The 19,120-nt window shown below is 31.2% G+C and overlaps 1 protein-coding gene across 1 annotated transcript; it reads right to left on the reverse strand.

Moving 5' to 3' along the window:
* Positions 1 to 45: 45 nt before the first annotated feature.
* Positions 46 to 18,901, reverse strand: LOC132704373 (stromal interaction molecule homolog). Its single transcript, XM_060674337.1, has 10 exons — positions 18,606 to 18,901; positions 18,393 to 18,547; positions 18,106 to 18,338; positions 10,434 to 10,546; positions 8,221 to 8,540; positions 7,367 to 7,534; positions 6,968 to 7,229; positions 6,845 to 6,907; positions 2,322 to 2,466; positions 46 to 1,162 (listed from the first exon to the last, which is right to left on the reverse strand). The coding sequence occupies exons 1-10, from the start codon at positions 18,745 to 18,747 to the stop codon at positions 778 to 780; spliced, it is 1,986 nt and encodes a 661-aa protein (XP_060530320.1). The 5' UTR covers positions 18,748 to 18,901; the 3' UTR covers positions 46 to 777.
* Positions 18,902 to 19,120: the final 219 nt, after the last annotated feature.

The following is a 19,120-nucleotide window of genomic DNA, read 5'->3' on the forward strand; positions in this document are numbered from 1 at the left end:
TTGCTTGGTTACTAATTAGTGTTTGGATGCGCAATAAATTACACATTTCAAATTGTTTGTATATTCACGAAAGTTAGGATTTTTTACATCTTATCACCACTAGGAAACTAGTATCACAATATCTTTGCTATTAAGGTGGATTTAAGATTAAATTTAAAATGTATACCTCTAAAACTACTGGGCAACGTAATAGATGCATGCAACGTTTTAGTATACACTTATATTTTGTACCAAAATGTTGTATGTCACCATTATTACTACATATTAAATAACCATAACTCTTACAAAATATATTTCCGGTTGAAACTGAAGTCTGAAGCTATTTGTCATGAAATGCCTACTACTTTTCGGATCAGTTAAAAACAATTATTGCAAATTGCTTTGTTTATAATCATAAACAATATGTAAAAAGGATGAAATAACGTTTTTAGAATAGTGAGATTTCAAATAAAAACACTTGAAAAATAAATACATAAAAAATAATATATATAAAAGGGTGTAAACACTCCCATAAGAAAGTAACCCCGGAAGACACATTTGTGCTGTACCCATAAAAATAAGGCACCATTAAAAAAAAAAAAAATTCGCCAGCAACTGTTATTGTGGAATAAAACCAAATTCTATAAAGTTCACTTTAAGGAGAATTATTATTACTTTAAGTAGGTGGCCATTTTTTTTTAAGTCAACCCCTAAAAAAATTGAGGCGTTACATTCCAATTATTGTTGTATATTCTAAACATAATTTAAGTTTTCCATCCTATGGATTTTCTATAACACTCATGATTTATCACTTCTTTTTAAGCTGGTCTTTTTCGCAAAATTGAATAACTTTCTCTTCTTCTTTTTGACTTCTCCCTCCTCGATCAGCGACGAATCTGTGGAACAAATGTCGTCTTCGATCGGCGGAATTTGTTTAGGAACTTCTACATTTTCCTGAATAGCTAACTGTTTACTGGAAAGGGTCTTCTTTTCTAACGCACCTTCTGACGCCGAAATTTTTGGCCTGGGAACGTCTTCTAAGTTAATGTCTTGCGAGAATGCCCTTGATATAGGTTTTGGTAAAGGTGGGTTCATACTAATATTTGACTGACTTATTGACTTTGGATTCGAAGCTAAATGCTTGGCTAAGATTTTTATTGCGCTCGGCTCCTCTGGATATGCTCTAAAAAAATGTTTACTTATATTAATATATGCAAGCACGTTGGTTTGCGACAGATGGCATCATAGACACTTCTGGAAAGGGAAGACTGAAATTTAATTGTTTACATTAACTGTGCCGTTCTGTCAATCTAAAATATTTAGGTACAACGTAAATTACAAATATTGGAGTAGAAGTTTTGTTTACTCAATTAAGTTGACTAAATAATATTCCTCGATAGGGCATTATTGGCGAATTATTTATTAATTTTCCAAAGTATTTCGATAACTGAATCATTTAAGAAAATAATTTTCAAATAAAGTTAAATATAAAAGTTACGTAAAATGCAGGTCTCTGACAGCCAAATGTGAAAAATGTATACAAATATTCAATAAATTAAAAAAAAAAGAAAATAATTGATTGTGCGGCAACGGCTCCACAGAATTTAAAAATATTTTTATCGATCTTTGTCAATTTTATTTTAAAGTTTTCCACTTGGATTTTTATACTTAATATGAAATATGCGAAATTCCATTTAAAAATACACCAAAAGCAAATTTAAAATCTCCCTTTATATAAGCATCTAATCTGTTTTCCACCAAGAATCACAGGATTTTACTGAATTGTGTTATAATATAATGAGTGAATCTTAGGGTTGAAGAACAAGTGGCGCAATATTTCCATCGTTCGTTTAACAAATAAAAAAAAAATAATCCAACAGCCTCACTTTTACTTCACCTATTGTCGCTAGAAAAGGTTCCAGATTTATTTTTGAAATATTGTTCATTTGATAATGTCAACCCCAAAAAATAATTTGTTAATGAATCCTAATCACGAAAAAACTCACCAGTGAGTGTTACTAATTTTCTGCCATTCAGAGTGGAAAGGCGATATCTACAGAAATTTTTTAAATTAGCATAAATTTAAAAGCTTCTTATAAGTTATGGTAAGTTTGTCTCGTACGTTTACATTATATTATTTGAATCGCCCTAAATGCAGAATTTACTGTTGCTTGATACTAACCAGCCTATTGAAACACAATGCCAACTTTTTATATTTTCCCTATCAAGTTCAGCCTTCATATGAAGTCCATTTACTCATTAAATTATATCATGTCATTTACCACCCTATAGAAGTGAACTAATTCATCATAAACTCTATAATGAAAACAGGAAGTACTTACGAGCCTCCAATTTGAAATGAAACACTATTGCCTCCAGGCGGTCTGGATTCATTTCCGTTTTCGTCTTGCTTGCTTATGTCGCTCCCAGAAGAATCATCTTCATTCCAAGAAGATGTTTGAGCTTGGATTTCTGCATAATTTACACCTGATAAAATAGTACTTCAACACTATATCCAATGTTTAAATAAGTGCATTGATTTGCATATGCGCGATAATAAACGCTTTTGGCGACGCCGAAAACTTTTAGTAGCAACAATAAAAATGGTTTTCAAATTTGTAACTCGAAAGACAAATATGTTGTCAGAGATAGTTGCTATTGACGCAAATTGGTTTTATCTATTTTTAGAAAATCTATTTGTTCATTTAACGGTTCAGTTAACGCAGTAGATGATTCAATTAAAAACCGTTTAGAATGAAAACTACCAATAGGGAATTCTGTAGATAAATAGTTTAAGCCGAAATGAGAGTAATTCATGCCTTATTTGGAAAAAGAAATTGTTTATTGCCTTGTTGAGAGAATTTGTTGCAAATGAATATTGGATTTCAATCTTTAAATAAGGCCAAAATTTGTTAAAAAACCAGGCATTATGCAAAATTTACGTTTTTTTCTTAAACTTGACTTTAAATTTAATATCAAATACAGGTTTTATTTTAAAATTTAACTATAGTTATATGGTGACGTTTCTACTTTGCGGCAACTTTTATTTATTTAAACTAGGACATCATTGCATTACCATTTTTTGTTCTGAGGTAATTATAGAATCATTTGAATTTCTATCAGCATGGCATCATTTGCTTGCAGGGCAATTTTATTGTAATATTTTTATTATTGAATATTAGTCACAACATATTCAATACAACTTCTCCATTTTGAAAATGATACCAGATATCTTAAAACACGTAATACGCCTTATATTCTTAAACTGAGAAAACTTCAAAAACTCCATTGGACTGGATTTTAAATAAATTGCTGAAATCATATCTATTCATTTATTTGTATTGCCACTTTTTACATTAAGTCTTTTTAAATAACTTAAATAACATATTTAAATTTTTAAGTAATAAGTGTGCAGACAGTTGAAATTAATAAATCTTGTTGGCGTCAAGAAATTATTTTTTTTACAATTTTTACTCACATATGCTCCAAAATTTATGAATTCCTACTGTGATCGCCTAAATTTTATGTTAATGACTATAATTAACTAGAAGGATAAATGCTAAATATCTATACAAAAAAAGATAATACATCTCATTTCGAATGTACTCATTTTCGTACTGCATTTCAATATTAATCCCTAAATCGAACCTATTTTTCATTTGCCAATTGGGTTTACTGAAAGTAGAAGTATTGCAATGAACTGGTCTGTCAAGCCTATTGATAATAGCAACCCTGTGTTGATAAGTAACTGGCAACAAAATCATAATAAAATTGAATAAATAAATACATGTGTACTAAACCTATTAGAAAGAATATATACAAATCTTTCAATTAACACAGAAAAAAGAATTACCTTGTAAACAGTATAGCTCGTTCTTGATGGCATAGAAATATTAATCTACCATCTTTAGGTTCCTCTTTTACCAATATAAGTCATGAGAAAATAATTATGAATTCGTTTACCATACTTTATGTAACGCGTGATATAATTATAAAAAGATCTCAACCAGGCTAGAGACCGTGTGTGATAAGCTGATTAGTAGTGTCAAATACTGCTCAGAAGGAGTATCAAATGAAATTGATGATGATGATGAAAAAGTAGGATGGATTTCTATATGATACGTCTTGTTTATAACCAACTCCTCCAAGCATATTTATTATCCACTTTGTGATTCCTACAGCAGCTCTCAGATTTGTTACTATCATTACAAAATTTTGAATTCCCTATACTTCTTATTATTTTCACAAAAAACTTGACAACAATAAATTTTCTGGCTTTAATTAACATCGGAAAATGTTTTTTTTACTTATTTACTATTTTAAATACAATTAAGTTTAATTAACTATGATATTCAGTTTTTTGTACGAAGAAAATAAATTCGTTCTTTTTAAAACTCCAACTGAAAAATCTATTTGTTCAACATTGTGTTGCTTTATCTAAAATAGTATGGACGCCGGAGTGAAATATCTAAATACTTTGCCACCCGCCATGACGAAATTTTTGCCTACCCACACTTAGCATATATAAGCCAAACTCGCTTCCACCTTCATTCAGAAGCAAACATATTCCACCAAATAACCTGTGTATAATTTCATATTGCTATTGGATAATATAAGGATCATAAATAGCGCAAAATTTGCGGCTGACATTTTCGTACAGAAAGGAATAATTTGCCGCGCATGCTCGTAAATTTCACACACTAATCTGCACTTTACGTACAACTCATTTATTTTTCTTGAAAATTTAATGAGATCTGGGCATATTTTGACAAAATGGTGCCGAAAAATGCATATGCAAACTGAAAAGTAGTGAACTGATGTCAGTTCATCAAGGCAAGGCATCTACATATCTAGTAGCTATAATGCATAATATTAATGCTCACAGACCACGGCTGGCTTTAGCTCAAATCTGAAAACGACTGACGCTTATTCTTTCACGAAAATACCAACAAATAAAATTAATTAACAACTTTAATTTTTTCTTTTAAAACCTTTCCTTCCTTATGCCACTAGTAAAGAAGATCACGAACTTAATTCACTACCCTTTTTTTAAAAAAAAAACAACCTCGCTAATGATCATTAGAATATTAAAACTGTTTTCAAGATAATAATAATATTCAAATTATTTTAGAAAGCGAACAGTCAAAAATAAACGATGTCTAACAAAACAAACAAAACAAGCTATTGGTTGCACGCACAAAAAAGTTGATACTACACAAAACTAGTTGTTGAACAGGTGCAAAAGAGTTAAGAAATATCCCAACAAAAACTATTACATTTTAACAATTTGATCATTGATTAAAATGTACAAAATCTGGAACGAAAAAAAATCCATATTTTAGTTTATTCTTGCACTTTTCCGAAACTTAATTTAATGTGCAATGTTGCAGTATTAACAACTGCATCAAAACAAAGCCAGTTTCTACAACATTTTATAATTGATTTCTAATATAAATCGTGATCTGCCCAAAATGGAATATTTCAAAACAAGCACAGAGGAAAAAAGACTATATAAATAGAAACGAGATGCTCCAGCTAACAATTTCAATCGCATATTTTACTAACATTAATATATCATTGCTAAAAACAAGAGCTAAATTTCAACTGCAAATAATCAACGATGGAAACAAAATTTGAGGTACTATTGTATTTGCTTTTGTATTTGTGCTTTGACTCTTTAGTAGTTATCAAAGTTTGTGTTTGTAAAAATAAGCGTAAAATATTTGAATATTCTACTATATAATCTGGTCCATCTGTCCGTACTATTATCGCAGTTCTAGTTTTCGATGTATATAAGACAAGTACATGACAAATTTTATTAACTTTTTTTATACACTTATATTTAAAAATTAATGGTAAGAAAGCGCATTTTAGATATATGCTATTTAGGTTCAGGGGTATACAACGATTATCTCAACAATAAAAATTTTGATAAATACTGGCAGGTGAAATCAGTCTTGTTTGTTGTTATTGTAAAAACGTACATATAATACAATTTTTCGCTTAACGAAAAGTGCCTTTCATATCTCAGAATATTGAGACTCCAGTGGTAATTTTAAAAAGCTCAATTAAAGACGAACTTTTGATTTTTGAATTTAGATTTAAATATAATAATTTATAAGTATTTCATTCATAACAACGAATGGTCTATTTAACATATCTATTTGAGGAAGTTTAATTTATGTACTTATGTCTCGTCTCAATATATATTTTTTTAATAACAGCTATTTTATCACATATGGAGAGTATCACAGAGTAAACACTCTCCAGTCTTGTGGATTTACTGACAGATGGCATTATTATTGACCATCACAGCACCTACAGAGAAGTTAACTATCTGGAAGTCACTTGGATAGGCAATTCCTTAATTTGCAGTCAAATTGATGAAACTGACAAATCCTTAATTTGTAAGGATATTAATAACCATGAAAAAAAAAATAAATTTAAGAGTTGGTTACTCGATTTAATATAAAACCTTAAATAAACTTATTGTTTTGTGGTTAGACATGCCACACACTTTATTGGATTAATAAATTAAATGGACTATTAATAAGATAGGAAATAGATCCCATCAAATTTTATATTCAGAATCACAATTGGCATTATAAAATGAATAGAATATCAAAGAATTCAAAAACTTTGGCTCTCTTTTCGAAATATTAATCAAAAACCAACAAATTCTTAATAAAATTCCAAACAAAAATAAGAGCAGCAAAAGTTTGTTTTTTTATGGGTCTTCTTGTCCAAATTAAAAAGAAAGTACACACAACTGAAATTGTTAAACGGACACATGCGTGCATAACACGTCTACCTAAACAATACTTCAATTATTCAGAACCATCATCCTCATAGGACAAACTCTTACCTAAACCGTATACTGAGCTGGTGTCGTCGTTCAAATCTAAATCGTCGACGCTATTCATTCTTCCTAAAAACAAAATAAAGCACGATCAATTTACAATTAAACTTTAAAATATTCTTTAAATACCTCCCAATCCGTTAACTCTCTCTCCTTTGTTCTTATACAAAGCATTTTCGAGGGTCTGGAGTCCATTATTAATCGTAATGGGAAACCCGCACAATAATTCAATTTGACGCCATCTATGGGAACGTTCCTGTAGTTCATAGGTGACTTCATTCAAAGCGCTACGGGCTTCTACTATTGCCCTGTCAACGTCATCTATCGCCTTGCCATGCGTCGAAACAAATGCCCCTATTAGACTCGATCTTTTTTTCCTTAATTTTTCACACTGCAAGATTTGCGAAATATACCTAAATAGTAGTATTAACATTTATCTCTATCAAATTGTGAACAAATGGCATGGGGATGAATTTTACTATAGTAAAGGGGATTTTACGGGTATGTCTTTATTTTTTTTACACTTACCGCTTCCCGAGCTTGCTGCAATTGTTTTTCAGCCGCAACCTTCTTCTTATCATAATTCTTCTGCTCTAATTCGTATGTCAACTGCAACCACTGCTGCAGTCCCTGTGGCGCTAGAAAGCAGCTACTTTTAAATGCTTGTTGGGTCAACTCTAGTTGAGCTTTCAGGCTCTAAAAAGTTCAGTTAAAAAATATAAATTAATCACAGAGTCCAACTTTTAAAAATTATGCTGTTAAAATTACAGCCCAAGTAAAATAACAGTGGCTGTACAGTTGTTTAGTAGGGAATTTCGATTTTGAATTTTTGCTCCACTTATGCAGTGTTTCTTAAATTTTGATATATTTTTACTCGGTGTGCTCTTAATTTACCTGTGAATCTTATTATATTTGTACAAGAATAGAAAACATTAAAAAATTAAGTCCCAAGTATAACCAAAGGTAATAATAACATCTTGCCATATGAGACGCTTTTAACTCACAACTAGAGCAACTAGAAATTAGAGACTTATTTTGAATATTTCAGAAAATCATAAAACAATATTTAACGATACATATTTTATTAGTAGGTTAAGACTATTGCTACGTTTATACCGCGTCAGTTCAAATAAACACAGACTCATTTGCAATTTGTCAATATTTATGTAACATTTTTGTCACTATGGGGCAGATGCCAACAGATTTCGAATCACGAATCATGACATTTAATATTAAACGCAGAATCTCACAAAATATATTTTTTTTAAAAGAATTTGTAAAATCGCAGTTTTGTGTTACATCATATTTTACCTTGCACTATAAGAGGGTTTCCCGATTAGCACTTAAATAATATTTCACAAAAATAGAACCACACGCACTACCTTTATCTCTTCCTTGTAATGCGTAACATCAGATTCAGAATATGCACTGGTCAAACTTCCAAAATCCAATTTCGAATCATGCAACATTTTTTCTAAATTTTGCTTTTCATGTTTCGCCGATTCCTCGGCCTGTTTTGCCTCCTCCAACTGCTTTTGCAAATTCTCCAATGCCTTTTCTGAATTCTGTAAACTGTCCATGTCCTTGTTCATTCGATTTAAATGATTTTTGAACTTTTTGTTCTGCTGGTATGCCAACCAGCCACCCAAAAGTACCACTATAGCTGACAAAATTAAGGTAATGTCTTTCCATGTTATTCCATCTGTTGAAAATGAAAACATTTAGGGCTATGCTAAAAAATGAAGTTTTTATCGCGCTCATTAAAAAGTCTAACCTCGAACACGCGTGTCCCCGCTGAAACGTTAAAAATTATCTCATATATCTCATTTTAGACCAGTCAGATTAGTTTATAACAAAACATTCAATTTTATTTGTTATAAACAATAATTTATAAACGAGGTAACGTAACGTAAACGGAACTAAAAACCTAAGTATAAGTATTAATAAATTTGTTAATATTATAATATTAATAAAAACCAATTTTGAACTATTTTTCATAATAGTAATTATAACCGCATATAGACACTTTTACGAAACATTAAGGGTGCTTTCTAAAACTACAAAGGTTATCACAAAAAATTAAAATAAGAATGTCATAAAAAAGTTCTTTCAAGGTCAGGTACCGCAGAAATCTACATATGTATTGAAAATTATTTAGAATCGAAGTAGTTTCCAAGTTAACCAGTTTTTTTTTACTTGCAACATAACATTGTATGCATACAAAGCGTTCATATACAAATACACATCTGGCAACAAAAATATACATTTCCTACACACATTTAGTTTAAACGCCATTTTAAATAAAATTTAAAATAAGTGATAATCCAACAAAAATCATAGGGTGGTGCAATTTAAAATGAAAAAATGTACTCCTTCCTAAGGAAAGCACACTTCTTCATTTTGCTAGGACTACCATAGCGCGCTTCCCATTTTTGATTTAAAAAAAACTACAAATGCAATTAATAAATACCCATAACTAAAAACAAAAAAACATAACTTTGACAAAAAAATTTTTTAGTTCGAGACTTTAGTATTTTATATTTTCTCTGAAATGAATGGCTTATCGCTTAATAGCCAAGGAAAAAATCTACCATTTCCGTTCCCCCATTTATGGTACAGAAAAATATTTAAAAAAGTCTTCAGGTGGACCAGACGCTTATCAATTAAAGCTTCAAAAATATGTTTTTCTTTCTTCAACATGCAATTAATCATTACAGTAGTTCGGGTTTCCGTATCTTGCACATTTCATTACACAACTTTCATTACCACTTCACCATTGCCACTGACATTCGTGTATTACGTAGAAAAGCCTTTTTTGTCCTGCATAAATACATAAGCGTTTATGATTATAGCCACTTCATTACCAGTTCCTTGGCAATGAAAGTCTAAGTCGAGGAAAAGTTGACGGAAGAAATGAGAATTCCAGATAACTTTTGATTTAAATATCGCTTTTTTGTGTCCTCTGTGTGTGTGCCTACTTAAAAATTTATAACAAAATTAATATAGCCTGTTGTTTTTTTTTTTTTGAGTCCATCCACGTTATTCAATTGACCACGACATACTAATCACGAACACAAGTTAAGGTCCAATTATTTGGGTAAAATAATAATAAACCAATGCGACCGGTCTAAAATGAAGAGACTCGACAAAATGTTGCCGGCATATTCAAAATGGCATAAAAAAAAATTGAGCCGAACAAATAATTAATTACCATACTGGAATAAAGCGCAGAATAGGACTTAACAAAAATGTAGTTCAGTGGAACTACCTTCAATTGTGAAAAATTTTACGCAATTTTGAATTCACTAATAGGCAGCAAACATGTACAGTTATTTTGCAACTACCATTGCAGCGAATAATATGCTTTAGAATACAAAATAGATTAATTTCAAATAGGCCGTGGTTTTTCCTTAAACCACAAGGTCCCACATAATCAAATCTGAAATACTATTAACAGAACGGTTGTTCTAATCCAAAATACTATTAACTCCAAACGGTATATTGCGCAAACACAGGCTACGACATTGTTCAAAAAATGTTTTTTCCAGAGTCCTGTCCTGTACGGGCGGAATGAACGGATGCTTTATCTGCTTACCTTTAGGCGGCCCAAATAGAACAACGTCCATGGCCTTGAGGGAGATTTTTTGCCGGTGTATCGGATCCTTGATACCCAGCGTTCCTAAATAGTTGCCATTGTTTACCGCCAACCTGTGAACAATTCCTATATTTAATTTATGGGATGACCTAACGAGCGTTTTGTGTGCTCGTAACGGTACAATAAATTATTTTAGATAGATTTTTTTTTTAATGGCTAAATAGCATCGTTTGCTTCGCACAGATTTCCAGCGCGCATACACATTTTGATATAAAAGCTAAGACCTTAAGGCTTGCGATTCATTACCACGGTTAAGGTTAACAAGAGAGGAACCAAAGACGTAATTACTGCAATCAAACGACCTCATTAATATAGCAAGTAGCAATGACTGGAGACATCATTGATAAAAATATTATGATATATAATATAATAATATAAATAAATATATAAAAATCGATAAAGGATGATGAAGTGCAATTTCTACACACGGTCTCAAATAGTCTCAACTTTTTATAAGTATATATTTATTATATATTAAATAGTTAGCGATTTTGATTTTCGCCCGTTATTACGGAAATATAAACGAAGATTCAAAAATCGGTTGCCTAAAGTGTGTCTCCGTAGTTGGGTTGTGGTAACCCGAATTTCATAAATCTAAGACTAGATTTGTAACAAAAGATATTAGCTTTGTTTTGGTTTCATTTTCACTCCCACGTGCGTTTAGCGAATTTAATGCTATTAAATTTATACTGCGCATGTCGGAATCACCCTAGAACCGCTCAGATTCAGTTCTAAAACGAAACCAAAACAAAGCTATTAGTTGTCGAATTTGTATAACTCTTCACTCTACCAGGATAATGTACAACTCCAGGGTGTTTAAAAGTAAAAATATTTCACAGCAACGTTTGGCGACACCTTCTTGACACATCTGTTTATGCATAAATCACAGACTAGATTTGTAACAAAACATATTAGCTTTGTTTTGGTTTCATTTTCATTTCCACGTGCGCTTAGGGAATTTAATGCTATGAAATTTATACTGCGCATGTCGGAATCATCCTAGAACCGCTCAGAGTCAGTTCTAAAACGAAACAAAAACAAAACAATTAGTTATCGAATTTGTATAACTCTTCATTTTACCAGGATAATGTATAACTCCAGGGTGTTTAAAAGTAAAAATATTTCACCGTAACGTTTGGCGACACCTTTTTGACATGCATATACTTCGCAAAGCCGCATGTCGTTTCACATTAACAGCAGTCCAAATGTTAGATCATCACAAAAATATTTTTTTATGATAAACGCATTATCTGATGTTTGGGCAGGACTTTCTGATTATCATGGCCCGGCCCAAATTATCTTTTGGTGTTTCTTATAATTCAATTCTCTTCTTCGTTACTGGATTGATATTCGATTTTATTTCAAGGTCAATACCCAAAGCCTAATACAACGCGCATTAAATGCCACTGGAAAGCACGTTTTAGCGTTTAGAAAAATTGTGGCAATTTTTTTAATATTCAAAATTGTACATAAGAAGAAAAAAAATTACATTAATAAGACAAGATTTAGCTGTTATCACAGAATAACTGCTACTCTTACATCTAACCTGTTAGCTTAGGTTAGGTTATCTATATACTTATTGAGTTCCGAATATTACTAGATCGATTTTGAACTAATAGGAAGGAATATGTAGATACATATTGAGACAAACCAAGAAAATAACTAGTAATAATTACTCAAAATTAATTTCCCCATTTAAAATAAGCTTGCTTTTTGTATTTAGTAAACGTTCGTTTAAACTTATTATATACACTAGGTGCACTAAAATATGTAGTTTTAAGTTGTGGTAACTGTACTAGTTTGGAAAATTTTATATTTCGGATCTGTTTTAATTTTTTTGTTTTAAAGATTCTATGACAAAAATGATGTTTGTGTGTCTGTTTCATTTTCGCTGTTCCTGCAATGTATATGAAATGTAGTCAAACTTTCTTAATCCGGGTATTATTAGGAGAGAAGTATTTCGAATTTTATGGGTGCGGATACTTTCAATTTGTGACAGATACGACGTTAAAAAAAGTTACTCAAGAAAATTTTTGAAACACCAATGATTGACACGCAATAACACAAAATAAAACACTTTTCAGACCAAGAAAGCGCAACAGCCATTTTTTGGGACCACTAATAAACAGATCGATCGCGATATAGTTTTGAATAGTTTGACAAAAAGGAGAAACCTTGGGTGCTGAACTCATCCGAAACAACCAAAATTGATTAAATGTTGATCACTGATACAAAGTTTCAGAACACCGCGTATCTTATCTTATCAACACCATAAAGAAATAATGACCACTGGTATCATTCACTATTTTCTGATTGAGTTGTAGACATTTGAACAGAACCCCTCCAAGGCTACTTCGAGGAAGGCGTGGCTACTAAATAACGACACTATTTTTTCAGCCGTTTACTCAAGGTCGGGTGCAATATTAAAGTGAAAACCTGTCCAATTTTCTCCCGCTAAATATTCTAAAAATGAAACCAAAGGTATATCTCAAATTATCAAATAAAATCACATAACTAATTATACAATCTAGTCTAAGAGATCAACAAGTAAACAACAGAGAACAGAACAGTTCTAAAATTCAATCACTCTAACTATTCACGTTCGCAGTAAAAATATTATTGTGCGTAAACCAAAACGCAATTTTCACGCAAATTTCCTGCACGCCCTAAACAAAAAAATGAGTTACGTTTCATTACAATTTAGTGCGAGGTTTTTGATTCAAACTGCACCTGCACTCAATCAATATAACGCTACGTGCATAGTTTCGTTCTAATTACAGTAATTTGGAAAGATATAATGCGTAAAAAGTATTTTTGTAAAAATCTCATTTAAATTTATAAGTAGTTAATATATTCATTTCTTAACCACGAATCTAAATATTGCATCAAAAAAGGTTACTTTTACCAATTAACCGCTAATTTTATTTTACGTAACATACTCAGTCCTTGCAACATTTAAAAAACAATGTCCGGGAAAGTAAAATTCCTATGTCCATTCATCCCTTCGGTACTACTACCCTAGTGAGTGTGAATAGTTGGAGTCAAATGTCCAACTATTGATAATCTATTCATAAGAAGTCGATTAAATTTAAGCCCGGCGCACACCGGTCGACTAATTATTTAATAAATTTTAACATGCTAATTAACCAATCAAAGGCGATATGGTATTATTTGCTAACGAAAGGCCACACTTGACCAACAAATCTGATAGTTGCCAATTGTCCAGGAACCGTTTAAATGCGAATTTTGAAATCCTAGTGCACTTGAAACTTGCAACACCAACATTTTAATCGTGCGAGATGGTAACAAGATGTCACAAAAACAATTTTACAGCACTCGGAGGACGAAGAGCTTTAAGCTTCGTACAGACCGGAATAATAGCTCGAACAATAAACAAAACTGCGAATAACCTTTGTTTTGATTTATTTAATAACATATTTAGAAATAAAGTCAATGTCTACTTATTATAATTAATAATTACTAAATAATAGTATAAATGGTGTCCCTTCGAGTTTATTTTTCTTATGAATTATTTCATTTTTGAAAAAGTAGATACACTCAATTAACACTGCAAATATAAAATGGCGGATAAAATATAAAATAACCGACAACACAATGGTTATTGTTGAAGGTTCATAGATAACAGAATAGCTGCTTATTAACTGGTCAATATTTGTGTTATTAACGGCCTACAAATTAGTTTTGGTTAGATTTTTCCACTCCTACACCCGGAACATGTCGGCTTTACGTTAATATCACTAACTTTAACTGTTAGGAGAAGGGTGATAGTATGTACAAATAAAGTGGACAAAAAACAAATATTAAAAAGTTATGTTATAAATACTTTAAATTTTTTTATTAATATACAAATTTAAACTATTAATGTTAGAAAAAAAACGCTGCCCGGCACATTGGGCTAATTATGGACGCAAATACAAAAATATATGTATATAATATATATACCGGGTGGGCCAGTTATGGCAACGTGTTTAGTAAATAGGTCCAGAGAAAATGAGATGAACTCCACTGCCATCTTGATTTTCAAAACTCCTGACATTTTCTTGAATTTACGATAGTTAAGAGTGAGTACTCAAACAAATTCAACTCTTTTTAAATGTCTTGAGGCAATTTACATTGCTAACCTTGCCACGAGATAGCGTTTTCGGTCATAAACGCAAAAATATTATCTTCCAAGGTACTCACGAGTTTGACTGAAGTTTATAAACGTGTTGCACACTATACTTATTCTGTGACCATTAACTTTTGGGTACATTTTCGCAAAACAGCATGAATATATTCAGTGAGTCACGTGAACGTCAGAATTGACACACGTCAAGATACCATCTATGGCTAAAATCTAGGGGAAACATCCGACCGCTCCCAAACCCGTGTCCAAAGTGCCGGAAATTTCCGAAGCGGCTCGCCAATCTGGATAACCAAGCTAAGATCCTAAAGTTCATCAGAGCATAAATGATAGTTTAGAGAATTTAGAGTTTAAAAACGAATGGTTTCTGGCAAAGCAGATATTTTATTTGTTTCTCAAATGGTTTTCCACATTTTATACTGACCAAATTAGTGACTAAACATAATTTTTAGTAAAACATAGTAATAAAGCTACTATATCAATAATGGCACTTAATTTTATGCCTTGGAAAGTGTTGTAAAAAAGTAGTAAACATACCTAAGTATTTTAAACACCATTGTGCTTCCTAAATCACAAATTAGGCCTTTGTTTTGTTTAAAGTTTTTTTATTCATATAACAATAAAGATGCCATCTTCCCATCTTCTCTGACTTCTTGTGTTCTTGTTTGATAATCTAGTGAGGTAAAAAAAAGTCATACCGATTATACCAGAAAAGCCATCTGATGGCACGATATGCAATCGCCATCGTTTCACTCATAGCACGAAGAATAGCATAGGAAATGTTCATATGTTTCAGAAAATGTTCAAGCTAATATAAGAAAATTTTGCAGAAAACTGATTTTAAAAAATCAATTACCAAATTTCGTACGTACATCGTTACTCTTACTGAAAAGCTCCGTATAGAATCAGATATTTTCATAATATGCAAAAAACTTCGAAATTTCAGAAAATGTAGTAAGGTATACCATAAGTTGAAGGATGATGCCTGTCACTTCCATTTACTTGCTCATAAAATAAGATATTCCTTATTTCAATTTTAATAGAAAAACACATTAAAATTTACGTGATATATTGCTATAATGTAATGTAAGTCGACGTTTTCTACGGGCAGGACTGAAGAAACCTTCCAAACCAATTTGAACAATAAAATAATGAAAAAATTGACTTAGAACGGCAGGAAAAAAACAAGCGCTTCGGTGTAATTTATTTCGTTCTTTTTTAGGTAATTATTTTTAAGTATTTTGAGATTTAAACAAAGATGAAATTTAACAAATCATCAGCTCGACAAGTTTTCGGAGCCCACAAAATATTCGCGGAGGAAAACATTGAGCGTCTCGACAAAAGAAAGGAAGTATTAGCATATTAATAAAACTAGGCATAAATATTATTGGTTGAATCTTGATTCTGATAAACATAGAATTTTGCATAGGATTATTTCAAACTGGAACATTTTATTGAATGAAGAAAAAAATTGATAATTATTTTATATAGAATTTTTATAAAATCATATAACTTATTTGACGTTTTCATTTATGTCAACAGAAACAAAAAGTTCACCAACAGAGAACTGTTTTTTTATATATTCTAAACACTACCTTAGGAACAGCTCAATGCAAAGTTCGATCACCGATGACCACTGCATTTGGAAGGATGTTCGCCAACTATATCCTTAAAGCACCCGATTTTTGTTTCCCAAAAACACAAGCGAAAGATATCCGCGCCGATAACCGTTTTCAGACTAGATATAACTGTGATAATAAAATTGAATTAAATCGTTCGGACAACAACTTATTTATTTTGCATAAAATCTGCTTGATTTTCCATACGGTATGTGAAGAAAAAAAGAGTCTGCGTATTGCATTGTCACCGTATTAAGTTGGGTGGATTAATAAATTTCAATCACATTTTTGTGTACAGGTTGTCCTAAATTCAATTACTTTAATTAATTACTGCATTGATTGACCCCTAATGTTATTACCTAATTATCAAGTTAATTATAAAGAATTGTATAATGTGTAAATTAATTCAGTTGCTGCCTTTGAATGTCAGAAACTTTTTAAACTGGACAACTTCTAATTAACGTTTAACCGATAATTTCTTCCATTAATTTATATACTTATAGCATATCATAATCCTTGATCCTGCTTTAAACGGAAAAGGTAGAAAACAGTTCGGCTGAAGGAAATTGGTGATGGATGCCCACCACTCATTTGTGCGCGCTATTTTTGATTATTTAGTTGAGTCCAATTTATTTTAAAAAATATAGTAGACATTGTTTATCTCTCTTTGACCCACATGACCCAACATTATAAATGCATTCCATATAAGTTATAAAAAAAAACACGTTCCAGAGAACGCGAATGTTTTTCGCTTGGTTGTCATTGTACACTTTTCTAATTTACCTAATAAAATAAAATAATAAAACACCGCTTTTTCAAGCTAGAGCTTTAAATTGTTTCAATAGCTTTTTGCTTTTTCTATAGGGCAGTTAAATAAATTGTTTTATGAATATTTTAAACTTGCAACTGCGAAAGTAAACAAATTGAAAAAAACAAATAATACTATTTTTTAAAAAAATTTATATGATTATGTTTTTTTTTTCAAAGAAACTTCCACAGGCTACTGTAATGCTTATTACAAAACTTCTAGATTCCTCCTGCGTCGGTTTTTGCTTAGTCGAATTTGCTGACGAAAAAATTTCCAGTCAAGCTCTGAAGAAGCCAACAGGATGATTGGCGAAACGTCAGCAATTTCGACTACGCAAAAAAAAATAATAATAATAGAAGTTTTGTAAAAAGCGTGATTATGTTTTTTTTTTAATTGTTCGCAATATAGTAGTATTCTTTCTCACACAACAGTTTTTGGAAAAACATTTAAAATTTGAAGGGATATTAATTTAATTTAAATTAAATTTAAAACTAGTTTGATTTTCTTTACTATTTAGTTATTATTATTTTTATTTAAAATTTTCTATATAATTTTTTTGGCACCTTGTTAGCTGAGTGGAAGAATATCTTGACAAGATAATGGTTTCTAGCATTCTAGGATATACCAGTTACATTTATTCCATGTATTACTCCGATTCATTGATTAAATTATATGATAGCAACTTCATAAGACTGTGTAGGGTTATTACAAGGGTATACCTTCAATATTTACTACACAAATTTTTAGAAAATCACACACAAAACCTCGCGCATTTGTGAAGTTACCGCATGGTACCTATAAAATAAACAAATATAAATAGGCAATTTTCTGGAGAAGCACTTAAAAATTATTCTTTGATACTTCATCGCAATTTTTTAAGAAACAATTTTGTAATTCTCGCTAACATCTAAGTAGTTCAGCTTTCAGATGAGGTTATTTTACTCTCAGCCAACATTTCACTCATTCTTTGAATTCTTAATTGATAATCTTCACTTTACTTTGTAAAAAAAACTAACTAAAATTATTTTTATTTGTGCCTACCTTGGCAAGTTAGCACCAGTAACTTTGTGCAGCATAAAATTTGGAGCATACTGTGGCAAATGCACATTACTGATAAGCCATTCCGTGGTTTGGGCTACAGTCCAGTTATGGACTTCAGACTTGAGCCATGATTCCCATAGTTCTTTAACAGAAATGTGCATATCATTGTTGCGGTGAAAAGCTCTTTGCCGTTTCTCAGCACCAGAATCATATTTAAGCTCAGCCTTTAAGAACTGGAATGAGAGGATTAATTTTTCACAAAATGTGAATGAACACAACAAACATACATCATCAGATTCTGCATAGTCTATATTTCCATCCTGATCGTCATCGAGCTGTTGGTGTAATGATCGAATTGCCTCCAATCCATGTTTATCATTTTGTGCCATTGACAAGCAGGCAAAATCATCATAACTACAGCTATCAAAAGTACCAAAAGTTTCTGAAAAATATTACTTGTTAAAATGTAAAGTAACTTATCAAATGCTCGAAAAACTTACCTTCACGAATACTATAACTATTTGAAGGACTTTTTAAAGTATGTTTTTGACCAGTTGTTAATAACTGGTCGGAATCGCTATTTGACCCTACATATTGCTGGCAGACATTGAGAATTAACCAAAAAATAAAAGTCTTACACATTGCCGACTATTGACACGTTACCACGAGATTCTTTTGAAATGGAAGAAAATAGCCGTTTTTGCAATTTTAGCATAATATTAATACTTTTTTTTTAAAGAAAGGAGACATTAGACATTTCACCTGTTTCTTGACCAGAGATTACAGAATGGTTACGAACATAGTTTTGTATTTCTTGTTCTTTGCCAGGTTATCGTTCACGTTCTTAAGCGGTTTTGATCTAACCAAGTAAACGAACTTTTTCATCTACTAACAAAACTAACCAAAACTAATCCGTTTAATTTCAAACTTTTTGTGTTTTCATAACAATATCGATATAAATATCCACACAATTGATTTCTTCTAAATATTAAATTGGATGTGGATATATTTTAAG

This window comes from Cylas formicarius, unplaced genomic scaffold (genome assembly GCF_029955315.1).
Source record: "Cylas formicarius isolate icCylForm1 unplaced genomic scaffold, icCylForm1.1 PGA_scaffold_7__23_contigs__length_41026272, whole genome shotgun sequence".
Lineage (NCBI taxonomy): Eukaryota > Metazoa > Arthropoda > Insecta > Coleoptera > Brentidae > Cylas > Cylas formicarius.